The sequence below is a fragment of the Asterias amurensis genome, chromosome 3 (genome assembly GCF_032118995.1).
Source record: "Asterias amurensis chromosome 3, ASM3211899v1".
Classification (NCBI taxonomy): Eukaryota; Metazoa; Echinodermata; class Asteroidea; order Forcipulatida; family Asteriidae; genus Asterias; species Asterias amurensis.
In genome coordinates this window covers 3,867,360-3,892,336 of record NC_092650.1, presented here as the reverse complement: position 1 = coordinate 3,892,336, position 24,977 = coordinate 3,867,360, and the positions used below count along the sequence as shown (strand labels likewise).

At 40.0% G+C, this 24,977-nt stretch overlaps 1 protein-coding gene across 1 annotated transcript in view; it reads right to left on the bottom strand.

Moving 5' to 3' along the window:
- Positions 1-24,977, bottom strand: part of LOC139935228 (uncharacterized) — a 105,080-nt gene that overhangs the window by 21,637 nt on the left and 58,466 nt on the right. The window contains exons 35-58 of the mRNA XM_071929728.1: positions 23,737-23,988; positions 23,058-23,309; positions 20,266-20,517; positions 18,821-19,072; positions 17,369-17,620; positions 16,512-16,769; positions 15,972-16,220; positions 14,439-14,690; positions 13,749-13,865; positions 12,633-12,755; positions 12,050-12,169; positions 11,398-11,529; positions 10,671-10,793; positions 9,507-9,632; positions 8,496-8,630; positions 6,972-7,133; positions 6,311-6,466; positions 5,244-5,363; positions 4,170-4,418; positions 2,840-3,103; positions 2,161-2,418; positions 1,469-1,726; positions 992-1,249; positions 25-279 (exon numbers count right to left, since the gene is read on the bottom strand). Of these exons, the coding sequence (XP_071785829.1) occupies positions 25-279; positions 992-1,249; positions 1,469-1,726; positions 2,161-2,418; positions 2,840-3,103; positions 4,170-4,418; positions 5,244-5,363; positions 6,311-6,466; positions 6,972-7,133; positions 8,496-8,630; positions 9,507-9,632; positions 10,671-10,793; positions 11,398-11,529; positions 12,050-12,169; positions 12,633-12,755; positions 13,749-13,865; positions 14,439-14,690; positions 15,972-16,220; positions 16,512-16,769; positions 17,369-17,620; positions 18,821-19,072; positions 20,266-20,517; positions 23,058-23,309; positions 23,737-23,988 (4,875 nt within the window). The remainder of the gene's footprint in view (positions 1-24; positions 280-991; positions 1,250-1,468; positions 1,727-2,160; positions 2,419-2,839; positions 3,104-4,169; positions 4,419-5,243; positions 5,364-6,310; positions 6,467-6,971; positions 7,134-8,495; positions 8,631-9,506; positions 9,633-10,670; positions 10,794-11,397; positions 11,530-12,049; positions 12,170-12,632; positions 12,756-13,748; positions 13,866-14,438; positions 14,691-15,971; positions 16,221-16,511; positions 16,770-17,368; positions 17,621-18,820; positions 19,073-20,265; positions 20,518-23,057; positions 23,310-23,736; positions 23,989-24,977) is intronic.

Below are 24,977 nucleotides of genomic sequence, written 5' to 3'. Positions count from 1 at the left end.
TATTACTATTACCCTTTGTCTCACCTGTAATCGTGACAAAGAAAATGCACGTTGCTACGTTTCCGGTGGAGTCGGCAAAGAAGTATCTAACTTCTGTTTGGCCGATTGAGAAGGGCTGGCCCGGTGCAGCAGTGGAGCCTACACTAACTGGCAGCCCATCATCATCCGTAGCTTGAGGCGGGGTCCATGTAGCTGTACCTGTATTCATACCTGGAGACAATACACCTGTGACCCCTGTTGGGCAACCAGTAATCACTGGAGGCTGGTCTCCACCAGGCGCTGTAAACAAACAACACAAAATTAATTGTTTGGTAAAATGTATTTAAAAAAAAACATTCTTTTTCAAATGCTGGAAAGGGAATTGCCTGCCAATTCGTGCAAATATAAATAGATAAATTACTATTTGTTGTTGTTGTTGACTTAAGATCAAATTCACACAAATCACTGAATACTTTAACTTAAAGACATTGGACACTACTGGTAATTGTCAAAGACTAGTCTTCTCACTTGGTGTATCTCAACATATGCCCCCAAAAAAATCTGTGTTACCCTGAGCAGTTTTATGGCCAAACATAATTTACTTCACCAAAATTTAACATCCTTGACTGAAGCTGGAACAGTCTGAACCAATCTGGAGCAGAACTCTAACTTGGAATAGGTGGTTGTGGAGCCAAGTCCCTGCAGTAAATGGCACTCAAGTAGGCAGATTATACTGGTAAAATTTCAATCAATTAAATTGTTGCTGCTAAAATATAGGATTCGAACTGCCTCTAGCTACTGGGCAATTTAGTGGTCTAGTTGGTATGACACTGCTCTAGAACTGCAAAAGTCGTTGGTTCGAATCTCTTCCGAGTAATATTGCTGTGATTTTTTTTGTCATAGATCTCAAAAAACAAAATCAATATATTGTTAGGGAATACTTTTCTTTGGGCGTTATAGCATGAGATAAATTGAATCTCTATTCCATATTTATGAATGTCAAATATCTTACATGTTGAAACAGTGACAACAAAATTGCAGAATGCTTGGTTTCCGGACGGGTCAGTGAACGTGTACGTGATCATGGTCATTCCAACTTGGTAACTTTGTCCAGGGAAATGGGTTGAAGTACGTTGAACATTTCCACCCGAGTTATCTGTGGCAGTTGGCTCATTCCAAGTCACAGTGGCTGACGTTGAACCTTGAGGGGCTACGGCTGAAGCACTTGATGGACAACCACTGATCACTGGAGGAGTGGTGTCTCCACCAGCTAAACAAGTTGATGAAAAACAGACATCAAGTGAAAAAAAATAAAGGTAGAGTGTATGTTTTGTTGAGGAAGTAAAGTCTTATTATACTTCTGGATGATGGTCATGATAACTCACATTAAATTGAGCATCAACAATATTGGTTTCTTTAATTTATAATAATAAAAATTAAAAAATAATTTAAACAAAAGTTACAACAACCCAATTTTAATTTACCATACCTGTGACAACAACCACAGCAAACCGACAGAAAGCTTGATTTCCAGACAAGTCAGTAAAGACGTATTCAACTTGCGTCATTCCAAGACTGAACGTTTGTCCAGGAGAACGGTTTGATGTTACTGCTACAAATCCTCCGGAGTTATCTGTAGCTCTGGGTACACTCCAATTGACCGTTGCGGAGGTTGCGCCTTGTTGGGCTACCGCTGTCACACCTTGAAGTGGGCAACCCGTGACCACCGGGGGAGTCGTGTCTCCTCCTAAAGTGGGTGAGAAAATCAGGCTATGATATTTGATTCTTGAAATGAAAATATTTTATCGAGTACAAGGCCTGACCTACATGTATTCAATTCAGTTCAATAAAATATGACGTTTATTCTATACTATATATGGACCGAAACTCTGGAATAAACTCCCCAATCACATCAGGGACACAACATCCTTCAACACATTCAAGGCACTTCTGAAAGTCTACTTAATTCAGGAGGCCTACCATCAATGACTTTTTATTTCTTCTGTGCCTCAGCGCCTTCGAGCACACTTTTGATTTAGGCACTATACAAATTTGTTTGATTGATTGATATACTCTTTTTGGAAAATAATACAGTATTAGAATTTATCATAATATAAAAAGGTAAAGGTAAAAAAAAAAAAAAAAACTCTGATGAGTGCTCCTAAAACAGTATAGACTTACCTGATGACACAGTGACGGTAAACCGACAGAACGCTGGATTTCCAGATGGATCAGTGAAGGTGTACTGTATTGCCGTCATTCCAATATTAAAGCTTTGTCCAGGACTGCGGTTCGACACGACTGAAACAAACCCCCCTGAGTTATCCGTGGCTGTAGGTGCGGTCCAACTCACAACAGCTGTGGATGCGCCTTGAAGGACTGTTGCCGACACGCCTTGGGTTGGACAACCACTGACTACTGGGGGCACAGAATCTCCCACTGTAAAAAAACACAAAATAAATAAAAGTAATAAGATAGCACCTCATCTGTTTTCAAATAAGGGAATAACACAGTGGTGACTTGGTCTTGAGGATTCATTTAACACAGTCACGCGATAAAGGACTGAGCCGAAAGTGTTCAGTTGTTGGAAAATCCATAAAAAATTTGAAGTACATTTTTTTGTAAATTTTTAGTTCTGTCACAATCTCAAGCTCTGTTAAGCTAAGCGCCAAAATTTAGCAACACTACAATGATAAATGGTGTTTTTATTGCATAGCGCGTAAATAGCGCCAAGCATAAAGCTTGCCAACTATGCCCCTGTGAATAGAAATATCGAAACTGTCAGGGGTATTAATGAATCACCCTTTTGTTACTGTACTACATGTACCTGGAATTACATAAACATGACAGGCAGACGTACCTGATGTAACAGTGACAGTAAACCGGCAGAATGCTTGATTTCCAGATGGATCAGTAAAGGTGTATGTAATCTCTGTTACTCCAAGGGGAAAGTTCTGTCCCGGGGAACGGTTTGAAGAACGTTGAACAAATCCACCCGAGTTATCTGTTGCTAATGGTTCATTCCACGTAACAACTGCTGAGGTCGTACCCTGTGGGGCAGTTTGTACCACGCCCTGAACGGGGCAATTGGTCACCACTGGAGGAAGGTTGTCTCCAGATCCAGCTGTTTAGAACAAAATATGATTCAAAAATTGTACTCTCTTCTAAAAAGCTGCCAATGTTTTCTCCCTATTTGACTGTGCTGAGCTAGACCCATTATTTGGACTGAAGGGACAAGTTTATTGAGTATAATATAGACTTTTCAGGCTATTTAATAACGATTGTTTTTTTTATTTTCCTGAGAGTAAACAAATCAGAAATCATATTAAAGTAGGACAAAATAATATCATGGCAGGTTGGATTGTACAATTCATTTTTTTAAATATTTTTTATGAATGCAGTTTAAACCAAAATATTGTTATCTGTTTGTTGCTGACCACTAACCACAAAGCAGGTCTAAAACTGTTACACAACAGCACAATTCAAATACTGGACACTGAGAACAAGCATTTTTCTTTTTAACAAAATAAGTATTTAAGACAATCGTCAGTGCTATTAAAAAAAGAGGAAGCCTCTAAAAAGGAAGGGGGCTGGGGACGCTAAGTGGTTTTATTTTTTTTATTGGCTTTACTATGGTTGGCTGAAAGTTTAAAAACCCAAGCAATGTTCAAATTTTATCCGCCTGACTTGTTTTGCTTTCGTTGCCATATACCACATGATCTTTAAAAAGACCTTTGCAAATGACCAAAATGTGACAAAAATAAAGCTTTGGGAATCAGCTTTGAACTGTATGCCTTGAACACATTAGGCACTGAACACATTTGGTGATTGTTACAGACCAGTGTATCCCAACATATGCATAAAATAACAAACCTGTGAAAACTTGGGCTCAATTGGTCATCGAATTAATGAAAGAAACAACACCCTCGTTGCACAACTTTTTGTGCTTTCAGGTGCCTAATAAAAGGCTTCATCAGGCCTGAAGACTTTTATTATTTGAGTGAGAAATGATCTCTTTCTCAAAATCTATGTCACTTCAGAGGGAGCCGTTTCTCACAATGTTATTTACTACCAGCAGCTCCTCCTTGCTCATTACCAAGTAAGTTTTTATGCCATAATTATTTTGAGTAATTACAAATAGTGTCCAGTGCATCTAAAGAGTTCATAGCTTTTGTAATAGAAAAACTCACATGTAACTGTTACGTAGAACGCACAGACAGCATAGTTATTACTGGGATCCTGGAAGAGATAGGAGACGGCGGTGACCCCAATGGGGAACAAACTGTTGGGTTGATGAGTAACGAAGGCCAAGGTGCTGGTCCCAGAGTTATCTGTCGATTGAGGTGGGACCCAGGTAACAATGGTCATCGTAGTTCCTGGAGAAACGTTGCGAGTCACAGAAGTTGGACAACCGGTGATGACCGGACTGGTGGTGTCACCTACGAAGTTAAAATACAAAGATGAGAGTCATTGGCTTTAAATTCACAAATGCATCCATTTCAAAATTCTTCTTCTTGTGTATCAAGTTGTTCATAATTTGAATATCTCCAAGTTCATCAGCTACCGGTCGCGCCTTTTCCGTCATAGCTCCAACACTTTGGAACAAGCTACCCACCCACATTCAAGCAGCTCCTTCATTGGACACTTTCAAAACATTACTTAAAACCTATCTGTTTTGTCAGTCTGGTTATAATGCTGTACTGTATAAAATGTTGTAATTATTATTATTATTGCTTACAAAAAAGTCTGAAACAGGGGTCCAGATCTTAGCAGGTACATTGAAATGATGATAATACCACTTTTTGATTTCCCCTGTGGAGTTACAGATTCCACAAAGCTTTTGAACAGTATCCTCAGCGACTGAGAAGTAGATCCAAGAGCCTGACTTATTAAATGAAGACTTTTTTTTACTTCTTACTTGGACTTACCTGGGCCCAATTTCATAGCGCTGCTTAGCGGCCGATTTTGTGCTTACTGTGCGATTTTTATTTCATAGCGCTGCTAACCGTAAGCACACGAAAAGGCATGCGAACCTTCTGGTGCTTACCACACGAAAATAAATGACATCCGTTGCAAATCCATGGTGATTGCGCAATATAGCCACCCAAATTTTTCTGTGTAATACGCTCGCACCTTAGCAAAGTTTTCTGCTACAGTAAGCACGAAAAGTTGCTTACCGTTAAGCAGTGCTATAAAATTGGGCCGTGGTCCCAGCATAAACAAAGTTGAGATTTAACTGTTCTTATCCCTATGACTAGACTTACCAAATGGCGTTTCGCACGTGGGGCCGGTGAATTCACTTGTACACTGGCATGTGAAGAAGGTGTTGAAGGCTGAACACTGGCCACCATTCTGGCAAGGGCCACTCGTACATGGGTTTATACCTGGTAAATAGCAAGAGAAGGATAAGAAACCCCTTCCATACAAAGTCCTGCCATTGTTTTAAAACGGTTAAGGCACCTTAGCAAAACTTTCCCCGGACAACTTGTAGGAAGGGTTTTCCCCGAAACCATTTGGGAACAATTGCTGGCTCCCAGTAGATACATGTATCAAATCTAAGTGCTCGCGGTTTTACCAACATTAGACAAATGGCCCATAGAACTTTCCTGAAAACTGTTCCTGGAGTTTATACAGAATGCACAATATTTTGTTGAGGGGTAACAAATTAGGGATAACTTTTCCGCCAGTTATGCGGAAACAAGTTTAAATAAAGTGCCTTATTAGGCACAAATTCTAAATCAGGTACAACAATTAAGATTATTATTACTACTAATTGTGGATTTTCTTCCTTTCTTTTTAATAATTGTGTATTCTCTGGATACTTTCTTGTAATTTGAATCTTTGTCGCCATGGGAATATTTTTTCAAGAATAAATCAATAATATGAATGAATGAATGAATATACATTCACAAAACATTTAAACAAAAACAAAAGCCAGAGGCATAGTCTAGATTAAAAACTTTACTTAAAAACTGTGAAAATTGGAATAATAATTCCTTGAAAATTTACCCAAACACAAGAAAACAGTTACAAATGAAAGCACAAGTACAAACATGCCAGTGGGGCTGCATTCAGCAGTAAGGCTTCAAACAATCTTTTTAAACAATCTTTCCCATCAACTATTAACAGTAGTAATACATTCTCACGCAAAACAAAGTTTCTGTTTTGTATTAACAAATCTAAGTAAAATAAAACACCAACCCACTACTATTACCCCAACTGACTACTTAATACAGAAAAGACTATTCCAAAGAAACAGTGCAGCCTACGAAAATCAGCTCAAAAAAATCAACCAACTTTGTTCAGTCATGAAATACGTAAGAGAACTCACTTGACGTTTCACAGTTGTGACCGATGTAACCGACTGGGCAGTCACAGAAGTAGTCTACATCACTGTCGTAGCTATGGTAGTTATTGAAACACAGAGCACCCTGCTCGCAGGCAGGCCGTGTTGTAATTAAGCAGATGTCTAAGCTGGGCTGTGAGGCTGGAAGTCAAAACAATATACATTGTTGAGCTTGGGCGATATCGATTTATTTTATTCACGATATATCCCCGACAATATATCGCGATATTCGATATAATCGCGATTAATGAAATTTGACATCATCAGTCTTAAAACTCCAAGTGAAAGTTGTAGAAGAGACAATCATAGCATAAGAGAGGTTTTCTGATGACCTATTCTTCTGGTTTTATTCCAAACCTATGGGGTGCAAGATGTCTCAGCTAGCAAATACATCGTGATATTTAATCGATATATCGCGATTTATCAATATTTTGATTAAAACCAAATCCATTCGATATCGAAATCGTTTCCAAATTAATATCGCGATATTCGATAATATCGCCCAAGCTTATACATTGTCAACATTCTCAGTTGTGACAAAACAAAGCGGTAGTGCAGTTAAGAACAGTCTTATAAGCTGAAGTACATGTAGTAGTCCCAGCCAATTTTTGGCTAAAAACTTCTGTATAACAGCCTTAAAATTTACCTGCAGCAATGTTACAGTTGGTTCCGGTGAAGCCCTGTGGACAGACACAGGTGTACTGCCCGCTCTGAACGTTTGGTCCCGATTTGCTGTTGTAACTGTTGTAGCAGGTTCCACCACTGCCGCACGGTGAGTTTGTGCACCTTTCCAGTTGAGGAAGGTTCACTGAAAGAAAAAACCAAGAACAGTCACTTTGAAGTAAAATCAGAATATGATGTAGAGCTAGTCTGTCCAGACTTTATGTCTGTCTTTGCCTTTGCCTGTTTTTAGATTTCTTTTGGGGTTTTTTTATGCCGTGTTTCTGCTAGTTTATGGATAATTTTTATTTTCTTTAGATTTTGCCTGTTTATTGTTCATTCCATTTTTCTTAATTCTGTAAAAACTTTGTAAATTTGAATGTTGTCGACCATTTGGTTGTTGTTTTATTCGGATTAAAATAAACCGTTAATAATACTTGGGCACAACGGCCAAGGTTCACCCAATCTGAAGTGATGCCTTTCTGACTTATTATTAATGTTAGATACTGTTTATAGCTGTGACTGTTAAGATTATGAAACATCAATGATGTACATGTACATGTACTATATTATGTGAGGGCATTTTACCTTTTAATGTATTAAAATCAATTGTATTTCTTAATGTATTTTCTGTAAATTTTAACATATCTATGCTTAAAAATCTCTGTATTTTAACTCAATTCAGCTTTTGGATGCAATGTTTGAATGTTTTTATACAGTGATGAGTAGTACGTGTATAAAGCTGCCGACACACATCGGTGTAAGCGGTTAAACCATGGAGGAAGGAATAGAAGGAGCTCGAACGACCCGCAAAACCTCAGAGTAATAAAAGAATACCCTGACAATGCCCCCTTCTAACCAGTGGAAAACGATAGGAGACCTCCAGCTGGACGGCCGATTAACGAGCAGGATTAGATTTCTTTGTACAGAACGTGCAGTACCGGTGCTCTGCACCGTTGCCTTCGTGAAAAGTTGAATAATTGGAGACAAGAATTGTGAATACACACATTTTCATTTACCATTTGTGGTGTTTCACTGAAACATCATGGCATATTTTTTCATATTTTTTTTACTTTCCGGTCACTAGCGGTGGTTCAAAATTTGGGTATTAGCACACGAGGGTAGTTGGTATTCAATTGTGCTTTTCGATTTGGTGAGCACAAGTGCACACAATTTTTATCAGGTATTATATCAATACGACATACGACACCATGGTTGAGTGAAGAACCAAGTGCGCACGCGCAAACTCACATACGCAAGGTCGCCCATTGTCTGTATAAGGTATGTGGGTGATTACGAGGTGTTGTTAAACGACTGCGGTACCGCAGGTTCGACTTTTGATGTCCCTTCGTTCGAGCTCCTTCTATTCCTTCCTCCATGGTAAAACCAAACTATTCCAGAGAATGATTACCCTCTAATAGTCTTATTAGTTTGAGTTTATTTCAGGTGGTTTTCCCTTTTGTTTAGCTCGGCAAAAAGGTACACAAATTGTATCAGTTCCTTCAAATACCTGATGGAGTCTCGCAGTTGAGTCCAACGAATCCGTCTAAGCACATACAGATGTAGTGGGTTCCATCCATGGTAAGACACGTGGCCCCGTTCTGACAGGGGAAACTGTTACAAGGATTCGGGTTCACAGTAATAGCTACAAAGAAAAAGAAAAATCAATCTCAAAAATTTGCTGCATAAATATCTAGGTGTTCATACAACTCACCAGGACCTAATTTGATAGAGCTGCTTAGTGGCTGATGTTATGCTTACGGCGCGATTTTCCATTTCATAGCGCTGCTAACCGTAATCATACAAAAAGGCGTGCTAACTTTCCGTTGCTTACCGCACAAAATAAATGACGTCCCAACACAAATCCATGGTGAATGCGAAATAAGGCTGCCCTAATTTTTCTGCTCACCTGTGAAATATGCTTGCACCTTAGCGATTTGTTTCTGCTACAGTTAGCAATTTGCTTACCGTTGAGGAGCATTATGAAATTTAGGCCCTGATGGCATCCTCACTATAGTCTTGATAGTGCCATTTTGGGAGCCATCCCTGTGTCTTTTACAGTGAAGTGTGTATTTTAGGCAATGCGGCCTTTAAAAACTTACAATATTCTTTAGGCGCAGTGAGGCAGACAGTAGTTGGATGTAAAGTTTGCACATGGCGTCGATTGATGCATACAAAAGTTCGCTGTTAGCAAATTGTATGAATTGTGTCGCGCCTCATGCATTATGTTCCATTACAAAATCCCCAACAAATTACATACCCAACAAAAGCAGGGCCCTCAGTTCTTTTCAGAACTGATAAGTCTCCCGAAATTTCAAAAATTTACTACGGGGTAGTAGAATAATGGCAAGACAAGTTCCCAAACGTTTTTAATCTACTTGTACATACCTACACATGTAGCAAGTAGATACACACATAGTGTTACCACAAACCAAACTGGTTTCGATACCTCAACATTTATGCCTCATAAATCCCAAATACCCAACTGCATCTCCCTCTATTCATAGTCAATTGCACTCACTCAGTTCGCAGTTCACACCGGTGTGCGTCAAGGGACATTGGCAGGAATAACTTGCACAATTTCCAACCTCATTCCGACAGTTGCCTCCATTCTGACAGGGGTTCTGTTGGCAGGGATTGGTGATTGCTTGAAGGATAAAATTTAAAAAACAAGAGTTGTGTGTTAATGTACCGGTGGTGTCTACTAATGTAACTTAAGTCAATACCTTGTTGTCAAAATTGCCTTTGTTACAGGCACTGTGTATAGACACCTTTTGTAATTGGAGACTTTCGGGATGCTTGGTGGCAGCAGACTTAACAGGTAAAATCAATTGTTCTTGATAACGTGCTCACGCTCAGAACTACGTAAACAATGGAAATTTTACCTGGTAAGTCTGCTGCCACCTAATGCCTGAAGCGCACAGAAACTAGACTTATGAAACTACAGACTGGATTTTATGGCATTATAACCGTAAAAAAATCAAGCTAGGATACAGGTATATGATGGTTAAGGGCACTGAATACATTCGGTAATTCATGTCAAAGACCAGTATTCTCACTTGGTGTTTCCCAACATATGCATAGAATAAAAATTTGTGAAAACTTGGACACATTTGGTCGTTGAAGTTGCAAGTGAATAAGGAAAGAAAAACAACCTCGTTTTCAGTTTCAGAACCCTAAAAATTCAGCTGAATTTGTGCTATTTGAGTGAGAAATTGCCTAAATTCTAAACAATTGTTGTTACTATAGAGGGAGCTGTTCCTCACAATGTTTTATACTATCAACAGCTCTCCTCATGTCTTGAAATCTATAGCAGCTGAAACAAACTTTTTCGCATATATTTGTGGCGTGTCATGGCAGAGCGGTTAAGAGCACCGAATTCAAGCTCTGCTGTTTGATCAGCAAAGTGTGGGTTCGAATAATGGTCGTGACACTTGCTACATAAAATTGGGGAGGTAGTGCTTTCTGCTCTACCGGCCAGGCTTCGGACTGATGATACCTAAGCCTACATCCGTATGGACTGTGAAAGGGGTAACCCTGTTTCAGTCCCAGGAGTAGGTGGCAACGGCCTCTTGACAAAAATAATTGTAGCCCACACCTTGAAGTGGCCTTCAGGCCTTTTGTGTCTGGCGACTTGCATAAAAAACAAAACAAAAAAACCTTTAGGAACCCAATTAATACTCACGAATTTCACAGTTGAAACCAGTGAAGCAACCCACACACATGCAGGTGTACGCAAAACAGTTATTCTGAACGTTGGTACAAAGTCCACCATTGTTGCACGGATTTGGGTTACAAGCTTGTCGCGCTGTGGATGAAGGGAAAGGAAACATCAATCAAACATCTGCGTCAATGGTCAGGTATGCACAAAATCTACCCCAGGTTAGTAGAGAGGTCTCCCGATTTAAAAAAAAAAAATCTACTCTGCAGCAGTTGAAAATACAGCAAGACAGCTCTCAAAAGAACATAATCTACACGGCAAGTAAATACATATGGTGTTACCGCAAACCAAATATCAGTTATACATCACCATGCAAATAACTCAAGGTTCAAAGTAGTTATACGAAAAATATTTCAGACATCAAGATATCAGTTTTTCATTATTTTCTTAAGACCCGGATTGCTGATCGATCTGAAATTCCTACAGGTTTGTTAGTTTATGTATCATGACGGATTACTAAAAGTGTTTACACTGCCAGCAGCAACTGTTTTGTCAGCAAAAACCAATTCTGTAATAAGGGAATACAAAGGGTATCGACAAGTTCTTAAACTGCCATTTCAAACCGGCAGGGTCATTGTCGTGTGATAAAGGCCCGGGCCTACTGACCCCGTGGAGTAGATTTTTCAGAAATCAGGAGACTTCCTGAGGTATTTATGAATGTTCCTTTAAACATAATGAGAGTTCAACTCACGCTGTTCACACCATTGGCCAGTGAAGCATCCAGTGCAAGTACAAGTGTACTCGTTGCAGGAAAATGGATTCAAGGCAGTCTCTTGACACACACCACCATTCATGCAGTTGTTGGTGAGGCAGCCAGTAACAGCTGATCATCAGTCAAAGAAAAAAAGAGAAACAAAATAATAAACTAAACAAATAAAAAAAACACTTTCAAAATGGGGTGTCCATCGTAGAAACAGAACCCGGAGAATGTTGAGCCTGACCGTCCTTTGTGTAATCTGTGGACGCGGCTTTATCGCACCATGTGATATGCAGGTATGGCAAAAGGATCATCACGTGACATGTAAATTGACTGTTTCTATGGGTTTCCATTGGTCAGTGTTCATGATACCTACTGTATAGCTAAACAAAAATGGCGTATGCGAATCAATTACAAGTGGTCTCACAACAAAATCAAACGCACAATGATAGGTACACTTGAAGATGTTGTGATATTTTTGAAATAAAATGTTTCTTTTAAATATTAGGTAAGTGTAAAATGTTACTCTCTCAAAAAGGTCAACACTTTGACAAATCAAATCATGAGGCATAAACAGATATTGAAAAATGCAGACGAAAATAAATTGAAATTGTAAACAAATTGTCTGAAAGTTGTTGTTTCTTACGGACGGTACAGAACTGTCCAGTGAAGCACGGTGGGCAATGGCAGGTGTAAAGTGTGCAGTCTGGGTTTGAAGCACAAACAGCTCCATTTGAACACTGGTTGTTCTCACAGTTGTCAACATCTATTGAGGGAAGAAAAGGTTGACAATAAGAAGGTGAAACAAGGAAGGTACATGTATTAGTTGCACTTAAAGGCACTGGACACCTTTGGACCAGTATTCTCACTTGGTGTATCCTAACATATGCATACAAATCTGTGAAAATTTTGAGTCAATTGGTCGTTGAAGTTGTAAGAGAATAATGACAGAAAAATACCAGAGTGTCACAAATCAATGCATAGTTTGATCCAAATAACGAGACATAATAAATGTAGAGCAAAAAGACAAAAAGGGGTATGAAGAAAACTTGTGGCGATTTTTTATAAAGTAACACATTTTGGAAATACATTTTTGGTTTGATTGAAAACATTTTTATTGAAATCAGACAGTGAGAAGATCCAACTTGATCTTGTGTCTTTTTTACACATCGTAGTCATCCTACTCCAGAAATGAGAACAGACGTTTAAACCCGAATTGACTGACTTACTGTTTTCACAGAATCTGCCAAAGAAGCAGTTTGAGCACTCGCATTGATACTGAGTACATGAGCCTGGGAACGCAACACAGTTAGCACCATTCAGACAACCGTTGTTCTGGCAAGCGTCAGCAGCTGTTAAAAAATAACAAGAAACAAAACAAACAATGTATATTAGAGTCATTGCTTTATATGGACCGTTCCGGCTTTCCACTAGGCTCCGCCCACCGCACACGTGAGCAAGACACGTGTACGAACACTCCCAATGACGTTCTGCACGATTCTGCCGCGCGTGCCAAATATACGCGCACGCATGACCGAGTTTGTCCGACCACAATCATTGCTGTGATTGGTCAAATGGGTGAACGTGCACAGTTTGATTGATAGGCCAGATCGGTCCATTGATGCCAGGCGGTCTAGTTCACCTACAATACCGGCTAAAATGCACGGGCCACCCATTCCCAACGTTACAGTAAATATTCCCTGTCCAATTCTCCCTGACAATAAACATTCTCTCCCCCGTCCCCCTGCTCAATGTTGACTGGACCGCAGAAGACCGTGCAATGAGAGCGCCAACATTGAAAGGGGGCACGGGAGCCCAACAAGATATGACTTGCATTGTAGCTCAAGTTCTGGTGTTGATGTTGCGGGTTCAATGTTAAAAAACCAATGACACTGAGATATAATTGTGCACGTACCATTGTTTATGCTTATTAAACGACAGTAAAACAGTAAAATATTAAACAAAAGCAATTTCAAAACTTGATAGAAACAAACTACCTTTTGAAAAAAAAAAAAAAAAAAACAGGTGGTAGGGATGCAAAATTACAAACCCAAGCAAGCCTAAGATCTTGAAGGGTCCCTCCCAAGCTTTACACAAAGCCAAAATACTACTGCTCTAGAATCGCAAGGGTCCTGGGTTCGAATCCCACCCGAGTTACATGCCTCTGATATGTTTTCAAGGGACTCGGGAAAGTACCGAGTATACAGTGCTGACACACATCCATATATGGGTAAAAGAACAAAAAAATATCAAAATATAACTGTTACCCACGTCGTGGTCCGAGAACATCTTTAAAAAACAAAAAAGAACAGTAGATAAAAGTTGAACAATTAAAAGTTTCTTACCCAGCTGGCAAAAATCTCCTGAGTAGCAACTTGGACAGACACATTGGTAAGATGTAGTTGTTACCAGTACACATGCTCCACCATTCCTACAGGGCTGGGACAAACATGGATTTGATACTGTGGAGGAAAAACAAACATGAACAGTTCTTGTAAATGATCAGTGCAGTGTTCCTAATTGGGATTTGATACTCAACAGAATAGGAAGTTAGTATTATTTTTTTATATTTATGTATTGAAGGATTACATTCAACGTAATAGGAAGCAAGTTTCTTTAATCAGGGAGATCTTCAAATTGGGTCATCAGGGCCCAATTTCATAGAGCTGCTAAGCACAAAAAAAATTGCTTAGCATGAAATTTCTTCCTTAAAAAAACAATATTACCAACCAAATTTAAATTTGTTGCATATTTCTTATTACTGCTATTCAGCTGTTGTTTGCTTATCCTGAAAATCACGAGAAAATTTGGTTGGTAATCCTGTTTTTATTAAGGGATGAATTTCATGCTAAGCAAATTTTTGTGCTTAGCAGCTCTATGAAATTGGGCCCTGAACATGGAAAGATTTGTTTAATTTCAGGGAATTTTCTACAGAGTCAGGAAGTTTGCAGTTCTGTAAATCTGCTGCCACCTAACTTCTCATCGTTTCCATTTCGGCCACTGCCTTAATTTGTAAAAAAAACTAATACATGTACCTTCATTGACTTCTACAGCAAAACTGCAAGTGACAGAGTTTCCAGCGACGTCGGCGAATCGATACATCACAACGGTTCTCCCTAAGGGGAAGAGGTCATTGGGACTGAAGTTATTTGACACAAGCGTAGCAGTGCCAGAATTATCCTGGGCTGTAGGCACATCGAAGTCCACTCTAACCGGAGCATCACCGGCAGGTAGGTTTATCGTTATGTCAGCTGGACAGGTGACCAGATTTGGAGGTGTAACGTCCACTGCAAAACAAAACAAAAAGAACATTTATTTGCATGAAGAAATGCATGGCTGGAAAACAAAGGAACTGGGAAAATGTTTTTTTTTTTTTTTTTTTTTTTTTTTTCAATTGTGGTCCGAATGATTAGCAGATTCAGAAAGTATAGACACGGCACAGGGTTTAAGAACTCATAGATAAACAGCAGTACTGATTAATCTGGGTTTGGATGGCTGTGAGGCTGACCCCTCTCATGACTGGTAACCTCAAATATCAAACAGAGGGAGATAGGGAGACCACCAACATAGGGCTAAATTGTCAACATCATGATGATGACGTCCACAGCACACAGGCGTTGCTAAGTGGCAAACATTTTGTTCGTTTCCATTGATCGGCATGTTGAGTGGCTTGGTGAAGTTTCTTTATACAACTACCAACCTAACCAGGTCATCAGAGAGTTGCTGTTGGTAGTTACTCACAAGTGCTCAACCTCCGCGATATGGTTTTGTAGATTGGGTATTATAGGATTTGAGGCATTGCATGGTGGGGTATCAATATATATTTGGTTTGCGGTAACACCATGTGTGTATATCTACTTGCCAGGTAGAGTTGTTCTTAGGGAACTGTCTTGCTTTATTCTACTGCCGTGGAGTAGAAAATCGGAGGTTCAGGAGACTTCTCAGTTCTGAAAAGAACTGTCCTGCTTTATAACTATTACCAGGGCGGATGGTATAGAAATTTGACTGGACTACTACTTTAGCTTATAGGATCGTAATAACTGTACTGCCGCGGAGTTAGTTCGGAATTGGTCTCAACGTTTCGACTAGCTTGCTCTAGTCATCGTCAGGAGACTGACGATTGGGTATTCATGTCCAGAAGTGTTGAGAGAGGAGTGTCATGCCTAGTTGCATGTCAGTTGTAATCATTGCTTGTGGAGTGTTATTGATGCTGGTATGATAGTGCTATAGCTTTGTTGCTTAAGTTCAGTATTTGCTAAAAATCAGTATTTACCCAATTCACCTGACGTCATCATCAGAATAATCTTGGATGTGCCATTTTGGTGGTCAATGTCACTGTGTGTTAATCAGTGAAGTGCGTATTTTAGGCAGCGCGGCGTTTACATGCAAACCTATTGACTACCAAAACGGTGAGCATGGCAGCAGATTCACCGCGTGTGACGTGCGTGCAAGGGGTCAATAGGACAAGATAGTTTAGTTGGTAGAGCGCCAGCATGCTAATCCGGAGGTTACAGGTTTAAGTCCTGCACTAGTAAAACAAATGTTTGCGGTGAAATTAAAGCACTTACCTTGAATAATCACTATGTTGAAATTGCAGCTGGCTATATTGTTACTAGCATCTTGGTATGTGTAGGTGACACGGGTGGAGCCAACTCTGAAAAAATCGTTGGGATTGTGGGTGCTCGACACATGCTCGTAGACCCCCGCGTTATCTGTGACGGTCGGCAAAGACCAGGAGACTGTTCGGCCACTTGTACCAAGCGGAACTGTGAATGTTAAGTCTGCAGGGCAGTTAACTATTGGGGAAATGCGATCAACTGCAAGGGGGGGGAACAGGAAGACAAATGTTAGGTACAGGTTGAAACAAAAAAACTTCTGAATTCCATCATAAATTTGGAATTCTCAAGAAACACCTTGTTCGTACTTTCACAAATTTCCGGGAAAACAATCTTTATTTCGCAATGATACAAAGACAAACAAAATTGGTAAACAAAGCTCTATAATCGATGGTAACAGTAACCAAGCAAATCATGACTCTGACTCTTACAGCTTCTCTGCAAGCATAATCAGTCTCCCAAGTTATAATAATTTTCCACTTCAAAACTTACCAACAGTGATAGTGAACGTGCACATTGCCTGGTTGCCCGCCAAGTCTGTGGCTGTGTAGCTAATATTATGGCTTCCAAAGATAAAGAGGGAGTTTGGAATTTGGGACGGATCTGAGGATAAGGTCACAACTGGTGGGATCCCAGTGTTGTCACTAGCCGTGGGCGTTGCCCACCTTATCTGGGCCCCGTTCTCAGAGCCTGAAGTAACCTGTTCGTTAATGTCCGGTGGGCATGTGATGACAGGATCAACATTATCCACTGCAAAGAGAAATTTGAAAATAATGATTATTACTTTTTGTTATTTAAGTTGCAATAAAATGTATTGACATATAATAATACTACTAATAATAATATTAATAATAATAACAACAATATCAAGTCTTTTATACATGTATAGCGCACGTATCTACCAACAAGGTACTCAAGGCCCTGAGTATAATACACAAACTTTCAGAAAGATAGATTGCAGTGATAAATTCTAAGACCCAATTGTGTAGCACCTTATAAGGGTTTAAAAGGTGCTACTGCGCATTTAGCAGCCACAGCCAGGAACACTTCAATGCCTAGATTGTGCACAAAAAGACACCGCAGTTGGTAATTTTTCAATAGAGGGAGCTACCAATTTTGTTTCGTCGGATTGGCCTATAGATGGGCAAAGTGGTTAAATTATGAAGTGCACAATTCATTGTAGCATTCTAATCATGCACGAACAAAGATCACAATTGTATGATACTTGTGTATGAACGCTCAGGGCATGTATTTGTTTACAGTGGTCTGTGCCATAAAGGACCAAGCCGATGGAAGGGCAAAAAAAAAAACCAGTAGTTTGGAAATTGATTACCACAATTTAGACTTACCTGCAGCTGTAATCAACACTGTGAAACTGCAGCTATTCTGGTTGCTGGCAGCATCCCTGTAGGTGTATGTTACGATGGTACTTCCAACTGAGAAGAAGTCATTGGGATTGTTGGAACTTGACACGAAAAAGAAGTTTCCAGAATTGTCACTGACAGTGGGTTGTTGCCAGGAAACCAGCCTGCCAGTATCACCAAAGGGAACCTCAAAGTTAATGTTGTCTGGGCATGTGACTACTGGTGGTATGTCGTCCACTGTAAAAAAAAAGAAAAAAGTACAACAAAAGTAGAATTAGAATTCACCATAGATTCTGTCATTTTATCCTTAAGGTAGCCAGGGTAAAATTGTCAGGTGCCAAGCAGCCTGGACATCTGGCGCACACTTTGATGCTTGTGAATAATGCCAGAGACTGACCTCTAGCCTGCGTGCACATTCACCTTGACCTACATTCATTTCACACAGAGACACGCAATCAAATTCTATGGCGAACGTGATAGGAATGTACTGTTTGGGCATTTATGGAAAGCTCATGTCACTGCACGTTTATCTAATGATATCATTGTATCTAATGGAATCAATGGATCTGAGAAGCAGGTACCAAAGACAGGGGCACAGTCTAGGTGCCAAGCATCAAACATTTTCTTGAATGCTATTCTAGTAAAACCGCACATACATTGCTTAAAACCCATCAAACATCTAGTGTACACTATCAATATCACAACGTGCTTTGCATGTATACAACTTCCTCAAAAAGAGCAGTCTAACTAGCCTACACTGAATAAGGTCATACTTAAAAAGGACAAAACATAAAACCTGAGAAAGATTTAAGTACCCCAGAACAGGACATTTTTAGAAGGAAGCAAAAGTATCCCCTTCACAAAAACACAAAATGTTCATATAATTTCACAACAGAGCTCATGATCTAACAAAATAGATTGTTTTGAACTAGGTAGTTTTTCGTAATTTCAAAAGTAACTTGAGTTTCCTGTTTTGTTTGAAGAAACTGAATTGAAGAATGCATAATCTAAAGGGTTCATTGTAGCATTTTAATTTGCAGGAATCACAGATCACAATAAAACATGATAAAATAGATCAAACGTAATTTTGTGATTGTAAAACCTAGAGAGCTTGAGGTGCACAACGATTTCCGATGTTTTTAGTTCTTTACTTTTTAACGTTAGCTGAATAAATATTGGTAATTCTAATTTTAATTCTAATTCTAATTGTTTGATACTTGTATACGAAAGCTCAGAGCATGTTCTATTTGATTACAATGGTCCTTTTCCAGGGTTTCCCACAGGTACCCAGGTACCCACAAACTCACCTTGGTTTTCGGGCTTTAACATTAATGCTGGCAGCGTTCTGTCTGTGCCATAAAGAACCAATCCGACGGAAGGGCAAAGAGAAAAACCTGAGTAGTTTTAAAAGAATAAACTACCACAGTGTAAGCTTACCTGCAGCTGTAATCAATACTGTGAAACTGCAGCTATTCTGGTTGTTGGAACCATCTCTGTAGGTGTATGTTACAATGGTACTTCCAACTGAGAAGAAGTCATTGGGATTGTTGGAACTTGACACAAAAAAGAAGTTTCCAGAATTGTCAGAGACAGTGGGTTGTTGCCAGGTAACCTGCCTGCCAGTACCACCAAAGGGAACCTCAAAGGCAATGTCGTCTGGGCATGTTACTACCGGTGGTATGTTGTCCACTGTAAAAAAAAGTTAAAAAGAGAAGAATTAGAGTTCACCATAGATTCTGTCATTTTTCCTCTTAAGGTAGCCAGGGTAGAATTTGGCAGGTGCCAAGTAGCCCTAACATCTGGCGTCACACCTTGATGCTTGAATAATGCCAGAGACTGACCTCCAGCCTGCGTGCACATTCACCTTTGACCTACATTCATTTCACACGGAGACACGCAATCAAATTCTATGGCGAAAATGATAGGAGTGTAGTGTTTAGGCATTTATAGAAAGCTCATGTCACTGCACGTTTATCTAATGATATCATTGTATCCAATGGAATCAATGGATCTGAGAAGCAGGTACCAAAGACAGGGGCACAGTCTAGGTGCCAAGCATCAAACATTTTCTTGAATGCTATTCTAGTAAAACCGCACATACATTGCTTAAAACCCATCAAACATCTAGTGTACACTATCAATATCACAACGTGCTTTGCATGTATACAACTTCCTCAAAAAGAGCAGTCTAACTAGCCTACACTGAATAAGGTCACACTTAAAAAGGACAAAACATAAAACCTGAGAAAGATTTAAGTACCCCAGAACAGGACATTTTTAGAAGGAAGCAAAAGTATCCCCTTCACAAAAACACAAAATGTTCATATAATTTCACAACAGAGCTCATGATCTAACAAAATAGATTGTTTTGAACTAGGTAGTTTTTCGTAATTTCAAATGTAACTTGAGTTTCCTGTTTTGTTTGAAGAAACTGAATTGAAGAATGCATAATCTAAAGGGTTCATTGTAGCATTTTAATTTGCAGGAATCACAGATCACAATGCAACATGATAAAATAGATCAAACGTAATTTTGTGATTGTAAAACCTAGAGAGCTCGAGGTGCACAACGATTTCCGATGTTTTTAGTTCTTTACTTTTTAACGTTAGCTGAATAAATATTGGTAATTCTAATTTTAATTCTAATTCTAATTGTTTGATACTTGTATACGAAAGCTCAGAGCATGTTCTATTTGATTACAATGGTCCTTTTCCAGGGTTTCCCACAGGTACCCAGGTACCCACAAACTCACCTTGGTTTTCGGGCTTTAACATTAATGCTGGCAGCGTTCTGTCTGTGCCATAAAGAACCAATCCGACGGAAGGGCAAAGAGAAAAACCTGAGTAGTTTTAAAAGAATAAACTACCACAGTGTAAGCTTACCTGCAGCTGTAATCAATACTGTGAAACTGCAGCTATTCTGGTTGTTGGAACCATCTCTGTAGGTGTATGTTACAATGGTACTTCCAACTGAGAAGAAGTCATTGGGATTGTTGGAACTTGACACAAAAAAGAAGTTTCCAGAATTGTCAGAGACAGTGGGTTGTTGCCAGGTAACCTGCCTGCCAGTACCACCAAAGGGAACCTCAAAGGCAATGTCGTCTGGGCATGTTACTACCGGTGGTATGTTGTCCACTGTAAAAAAAAGTTAAAAAGAGAAGAATTAGAGTTCACCATAGATTCTGTCATTTTTCCTCTTAAGGTAGCCAGGGTAGAATTTGGCAGGTGCCAAGTAGCCCTAACATCTGGCATCACACCTTGATGCTTGAATAATGCCAGAGACTGACCTCCAGCCTGCGTGCACATTCACCTTTGACCTACATTCATTTCACACGGAGACACGCAATCAAATTCTATGGCGAAAATGATAGGAGTGTAGTGTTTAGGCATTTATAGAAAGCTCATGTCACTGCACGTTTATCCAATGATATCATTGTATCCAATGGAATCAATGGATCTGAGAAGCAGGTACCTGTCTTTAGCCTTGTGGATAAAGACAGGGGCACAGTCTAGGTGCCACGCATCAAACATTTTCTTGAACGCTATCCTAGTAAATTACCACATGAACATTGCTTGAAACCCATCAAACATCTAGTGTACACTATCAATATCGAAAAGTGCTTTGCATACAACTTCCTCAAAAAGATTAGTCTAACAAGTTTACACTGAAAAAGGTCGCACTTAAAAAGGACAGAACTTAAAACCTGAGAAAGATTTAATTTAGCCAAGGACAGGAATTTTTCAGAAGGAAGCGAAAGTATTCCCTTCACAACAATACAAAATGTTCATATAATTTCACGACAGAGACGCATGTTCTAACAAAATAGATTGTTTTGAACTAGGTAGTTTTTCGTAATTTCAAAAGTAACTTGTATATTTAGTTGACGCTACTCGGGCCGAACTCGACTCGAGACATTGTGACCATGGGTTTGTCCAATGTTAGAAATTCGTCTCTTCCATCCAGGCCGATCCAGGGCAGCTTGAATAGCTTGATCGTATTGTAGGCCGATGGCTTTGAGGTCGTCTATAAGCTGTGGTATGTAGGTGCAGCAGATGCTTCCACCCTGTCGAAAGGGTTCAGATGGCTGGTTTTGTGGATTTACGGAAGTAGCGAGAGGCACCTCAGGTCTCCGAAGAGCATGGCCGATCAAACGAAGACGACTTCTCAGCAGGGTGGTTGTGGCAGGTGTTATGCATGTGCGAGAGTACAAGTCTTTGTTGGACAAGCAGTACTGGAAAGTGCACACCGAGGCTGTAACGCATGAGAGCATGGTGAGACACATTGAGATTCTTGGACATGGTGTCGGTGATCGCTAGAGCTTCATGCTGTACAAAAGCACTGTCTCGACTGTGGACTTGAAGAGCTGCATTTTGGCTTTATCGCTGACTACTCCATCCCACACAGGTGTGAGTTTACGAGTGGCGACCCATGCCAGCTGCCGTCGTCGCTGAATGGCACTTCGGCTATCTGCAACGTTGCATCCCAGGAAGCAAAAGTCGTCACAGGATGCGAGAGGGACGCCGGCGGTTGTACAGATGGTAGTGTGTGGAATGTCTCCTATGTACATGGCCTACATCTTGCTGGCATTCAGACGCAGACCTACTTTGGCTGATGCTGCCTCAAAGCGATGTAGTTGGCGTTGGGCTGCGTCAGGATCGTCAGAAATCAGCGCGGCGTCATCAGCGTATGCAAGTGCGGGATTTTCACGGCCGTCCGTCGTGCCGACATCTGTCTCCTCACAGTGTAAGCATCTTCTAGGGTGAGCGACTGACGTAATATGTAGTCCATGACGATGACAAACAAGTAGGGCGCCAACGTATCTCCCTGGAGCACACCAGATGTCGTGTTAAACTCGTAAGTGCAACCCGAGGATGTGCACACACATGTAGATGTGTTGGTGAACAGTGACATTATTGAGTTGATGAAAGCTGTTGGTATGCCGTAGAATTGTAGAATCTGTCTCAGGGCTCCGCGGTCGACACAGTCGAATGCTTTGGAAAAGTCGACAAAGCTTATCACCATACTCCGCTTCCTTGAGCGGCACGCATCAATTTCGAAGATTTGCTATCTGTTCAGCAGTGTTGCAATTGGGTCGGAAACCAGCCTGCAATGGTAGGATGAGGGTCTCTAGCCGCTCTCGAAGACGGACCAATAGCAGCCGGTTGAATAGCTGCAGTTTCTTGAGTTGTTTTGTTTGAAGAAACTGAATTAAAGAGTGCATTATCTAAAGGGTTCATTGTAGCATTTTAATTATGCAGGAATCACAGATCACAATGCAATTTGATCAAATAGATCTAGATCGATTGTAATTTTGTGATTGTAAAATCTTGAGAGCACGAGGTGCACTACGATTTCCGATGTTTTTAGTTCTTTACTTTTTAACGTTGGCTGAATTAATATTTCTAATTCTAATTCTAATTCTAATTCTAATTCTAAGTCTAATTGTTTGATACTTGTATACGAAAGCTCAGAGCATGTTGTAGTTGTTTACAGTGGTCCTTTTCCAGGGTTTCCCACAGGTACCCAGGTACCCGCAGTATTCACCAAGGGTTTCAGGCTTTAACATTAATGCTGGCAGCGTTCTGTCTGTGCCATAAAGAACCAAGCCGATGGAAGGGAAAAGAAAAAAATCCCAGTAGTTTTAAAAGAATAAATTACCACAATGTAGGCTTACCTGCAGCTGTAATCAATACTGTGAAACTGCAGCTATTCTGGTTGCTGGCAGCATCCCTGTAGGTGTATGTTACTATGTTACTTCCAACTGAGAAGAAGTCATTGGGATTGTTGGTACTTGACACAAAAAAGAAGTTTCCAGAATTGTCAGAGACAGTGGGTTGTTGCCAGGTAACCTGCCTGCCAGTACCACCAAAGGGAACCTCAAAGGCAATGTCGTCTGGGCATGTTACTACCGGTGGTATGTTGTCAACTGTAAGTTAAAATGAAATATAAATTATAATTCACTATAATTGTTGTCATACTTTAGATTCTGTCATATGTCTCTAAAGTAAGCAAGTGTAAATCTATACATTGTACATAGGAATCAGTGTTTCAATATATTGTTTTTAAGCATGGTGACTTGATGGTTGGGAACTTTTGTCTGTTCAGACATGTATTTAAGATCAGGTGTATGAACGTTCCAGGCATGTATTTGTTTTCAGTGGTCCTTTTCTAGGGTTTCCCATGGTTACAGAGGTACCCGCAGTATTCACCTTGGGTACCGGCCTTTAACATTAATGTTGGCAGGATCCTGTATTTGCGCTAAAGGACCAAGCCATTGGAAAGGCAAAAAAAAAAAAAAAAAAAAAAAAACCCTGGTAGTTTAAGCATATTTTGTAACTACAACAAAGGCTTACCTGCAGCTGTAATCAATACTGTAAAACTGCAGCTATTCTGGTTGTTGGAACCATCTCTGTAGGTGTATGTAACTATGTTACTTCTAACTTGGAAGAAGTCATTGGGATTGTTGGAACTTGACACAAAAAAGAAGTTTCCAGAATTGTCAGTGACAGTGGGTAGTTGCCAGGTAACCTGCCTGCCATTAGCACCAAAGGGAACCTCAAAGGCAATGTTGTCTGGGCATGTTACTACTGGTGGTATGTTGTCCACTGTAAGTTAAACAAAAAATAGAATTAGAATTCACCATAGATTCTGTCATTTTATCCTTAAGGTAGCCAGGGTAAAATTGTCAGGTGCCAAGCAGCCTGAACATCTGGCGCACACTTTGATGCTTGTGAATAATGCCAGAGACTGGCCTCCAGCCTGCGTGCACATTCACCTTTGACCTACATTCATTTCACACAGAGACACGCAATCAAATTCTATGGAGAACATGATAGGAGTGTACTGTTTGGGCATTTATGGAAAGCTCATGTCACTGCACGTTTATCCAATGATACAGTATCATTGTATCCAATGGAATCAATGGATCTAAGAAGCAGGTACCTGTCTTTATCCTTGGGGATACAAGGGAGAGATGTGTTGGTACCCGACGTCACACCTTAGTACAACCATTTGTATGTATTCCACTGACCATGTGTGAAGTCTGATACCTTACAAACGAGTGTTGAATTTGTATTAAGGACATTTAGTTGCAAAACCACACATCCCTGTGTGGCATGGATTAAAAGTAAGGTCGTTTTTCCAAACTTCTTGCTCAGTATGTCTACCAACAGTGATAAGCTTCTGACTGTGCTGTCACATATTTCCAGTCGATCTTTTTTTCATGACAATCTTTTTATGAAAGATGCACACGTTAAATTAAAAAAAAAAAAAAATGTTGTCTCTTGCAGTGTTTCATTGGTAATTTGACCTGTCAAATTGGATTGGCGGGAAGTAGGTGGAATTTTTTGATTGGGTTTCACAGCTAAAAATGCTTCCTACAATGTAAGGGATAAAAAAGACCTACTGTTCTATCGGGTTAACTTTTTTTTTTTTTTCCTTTATAAAACTTTGGTCTTGTAAAAAATTACTTTGGTCCAGTTTAACCTTCTGAGCAACAAGCCCTGCAGTCTTGTGGATTTTTTCCCAAATTTCGAGCCCTGCGCAGTATAATTCACCTTAGGCACAGGGTTTTAACATTAATGTTGCCAGGATC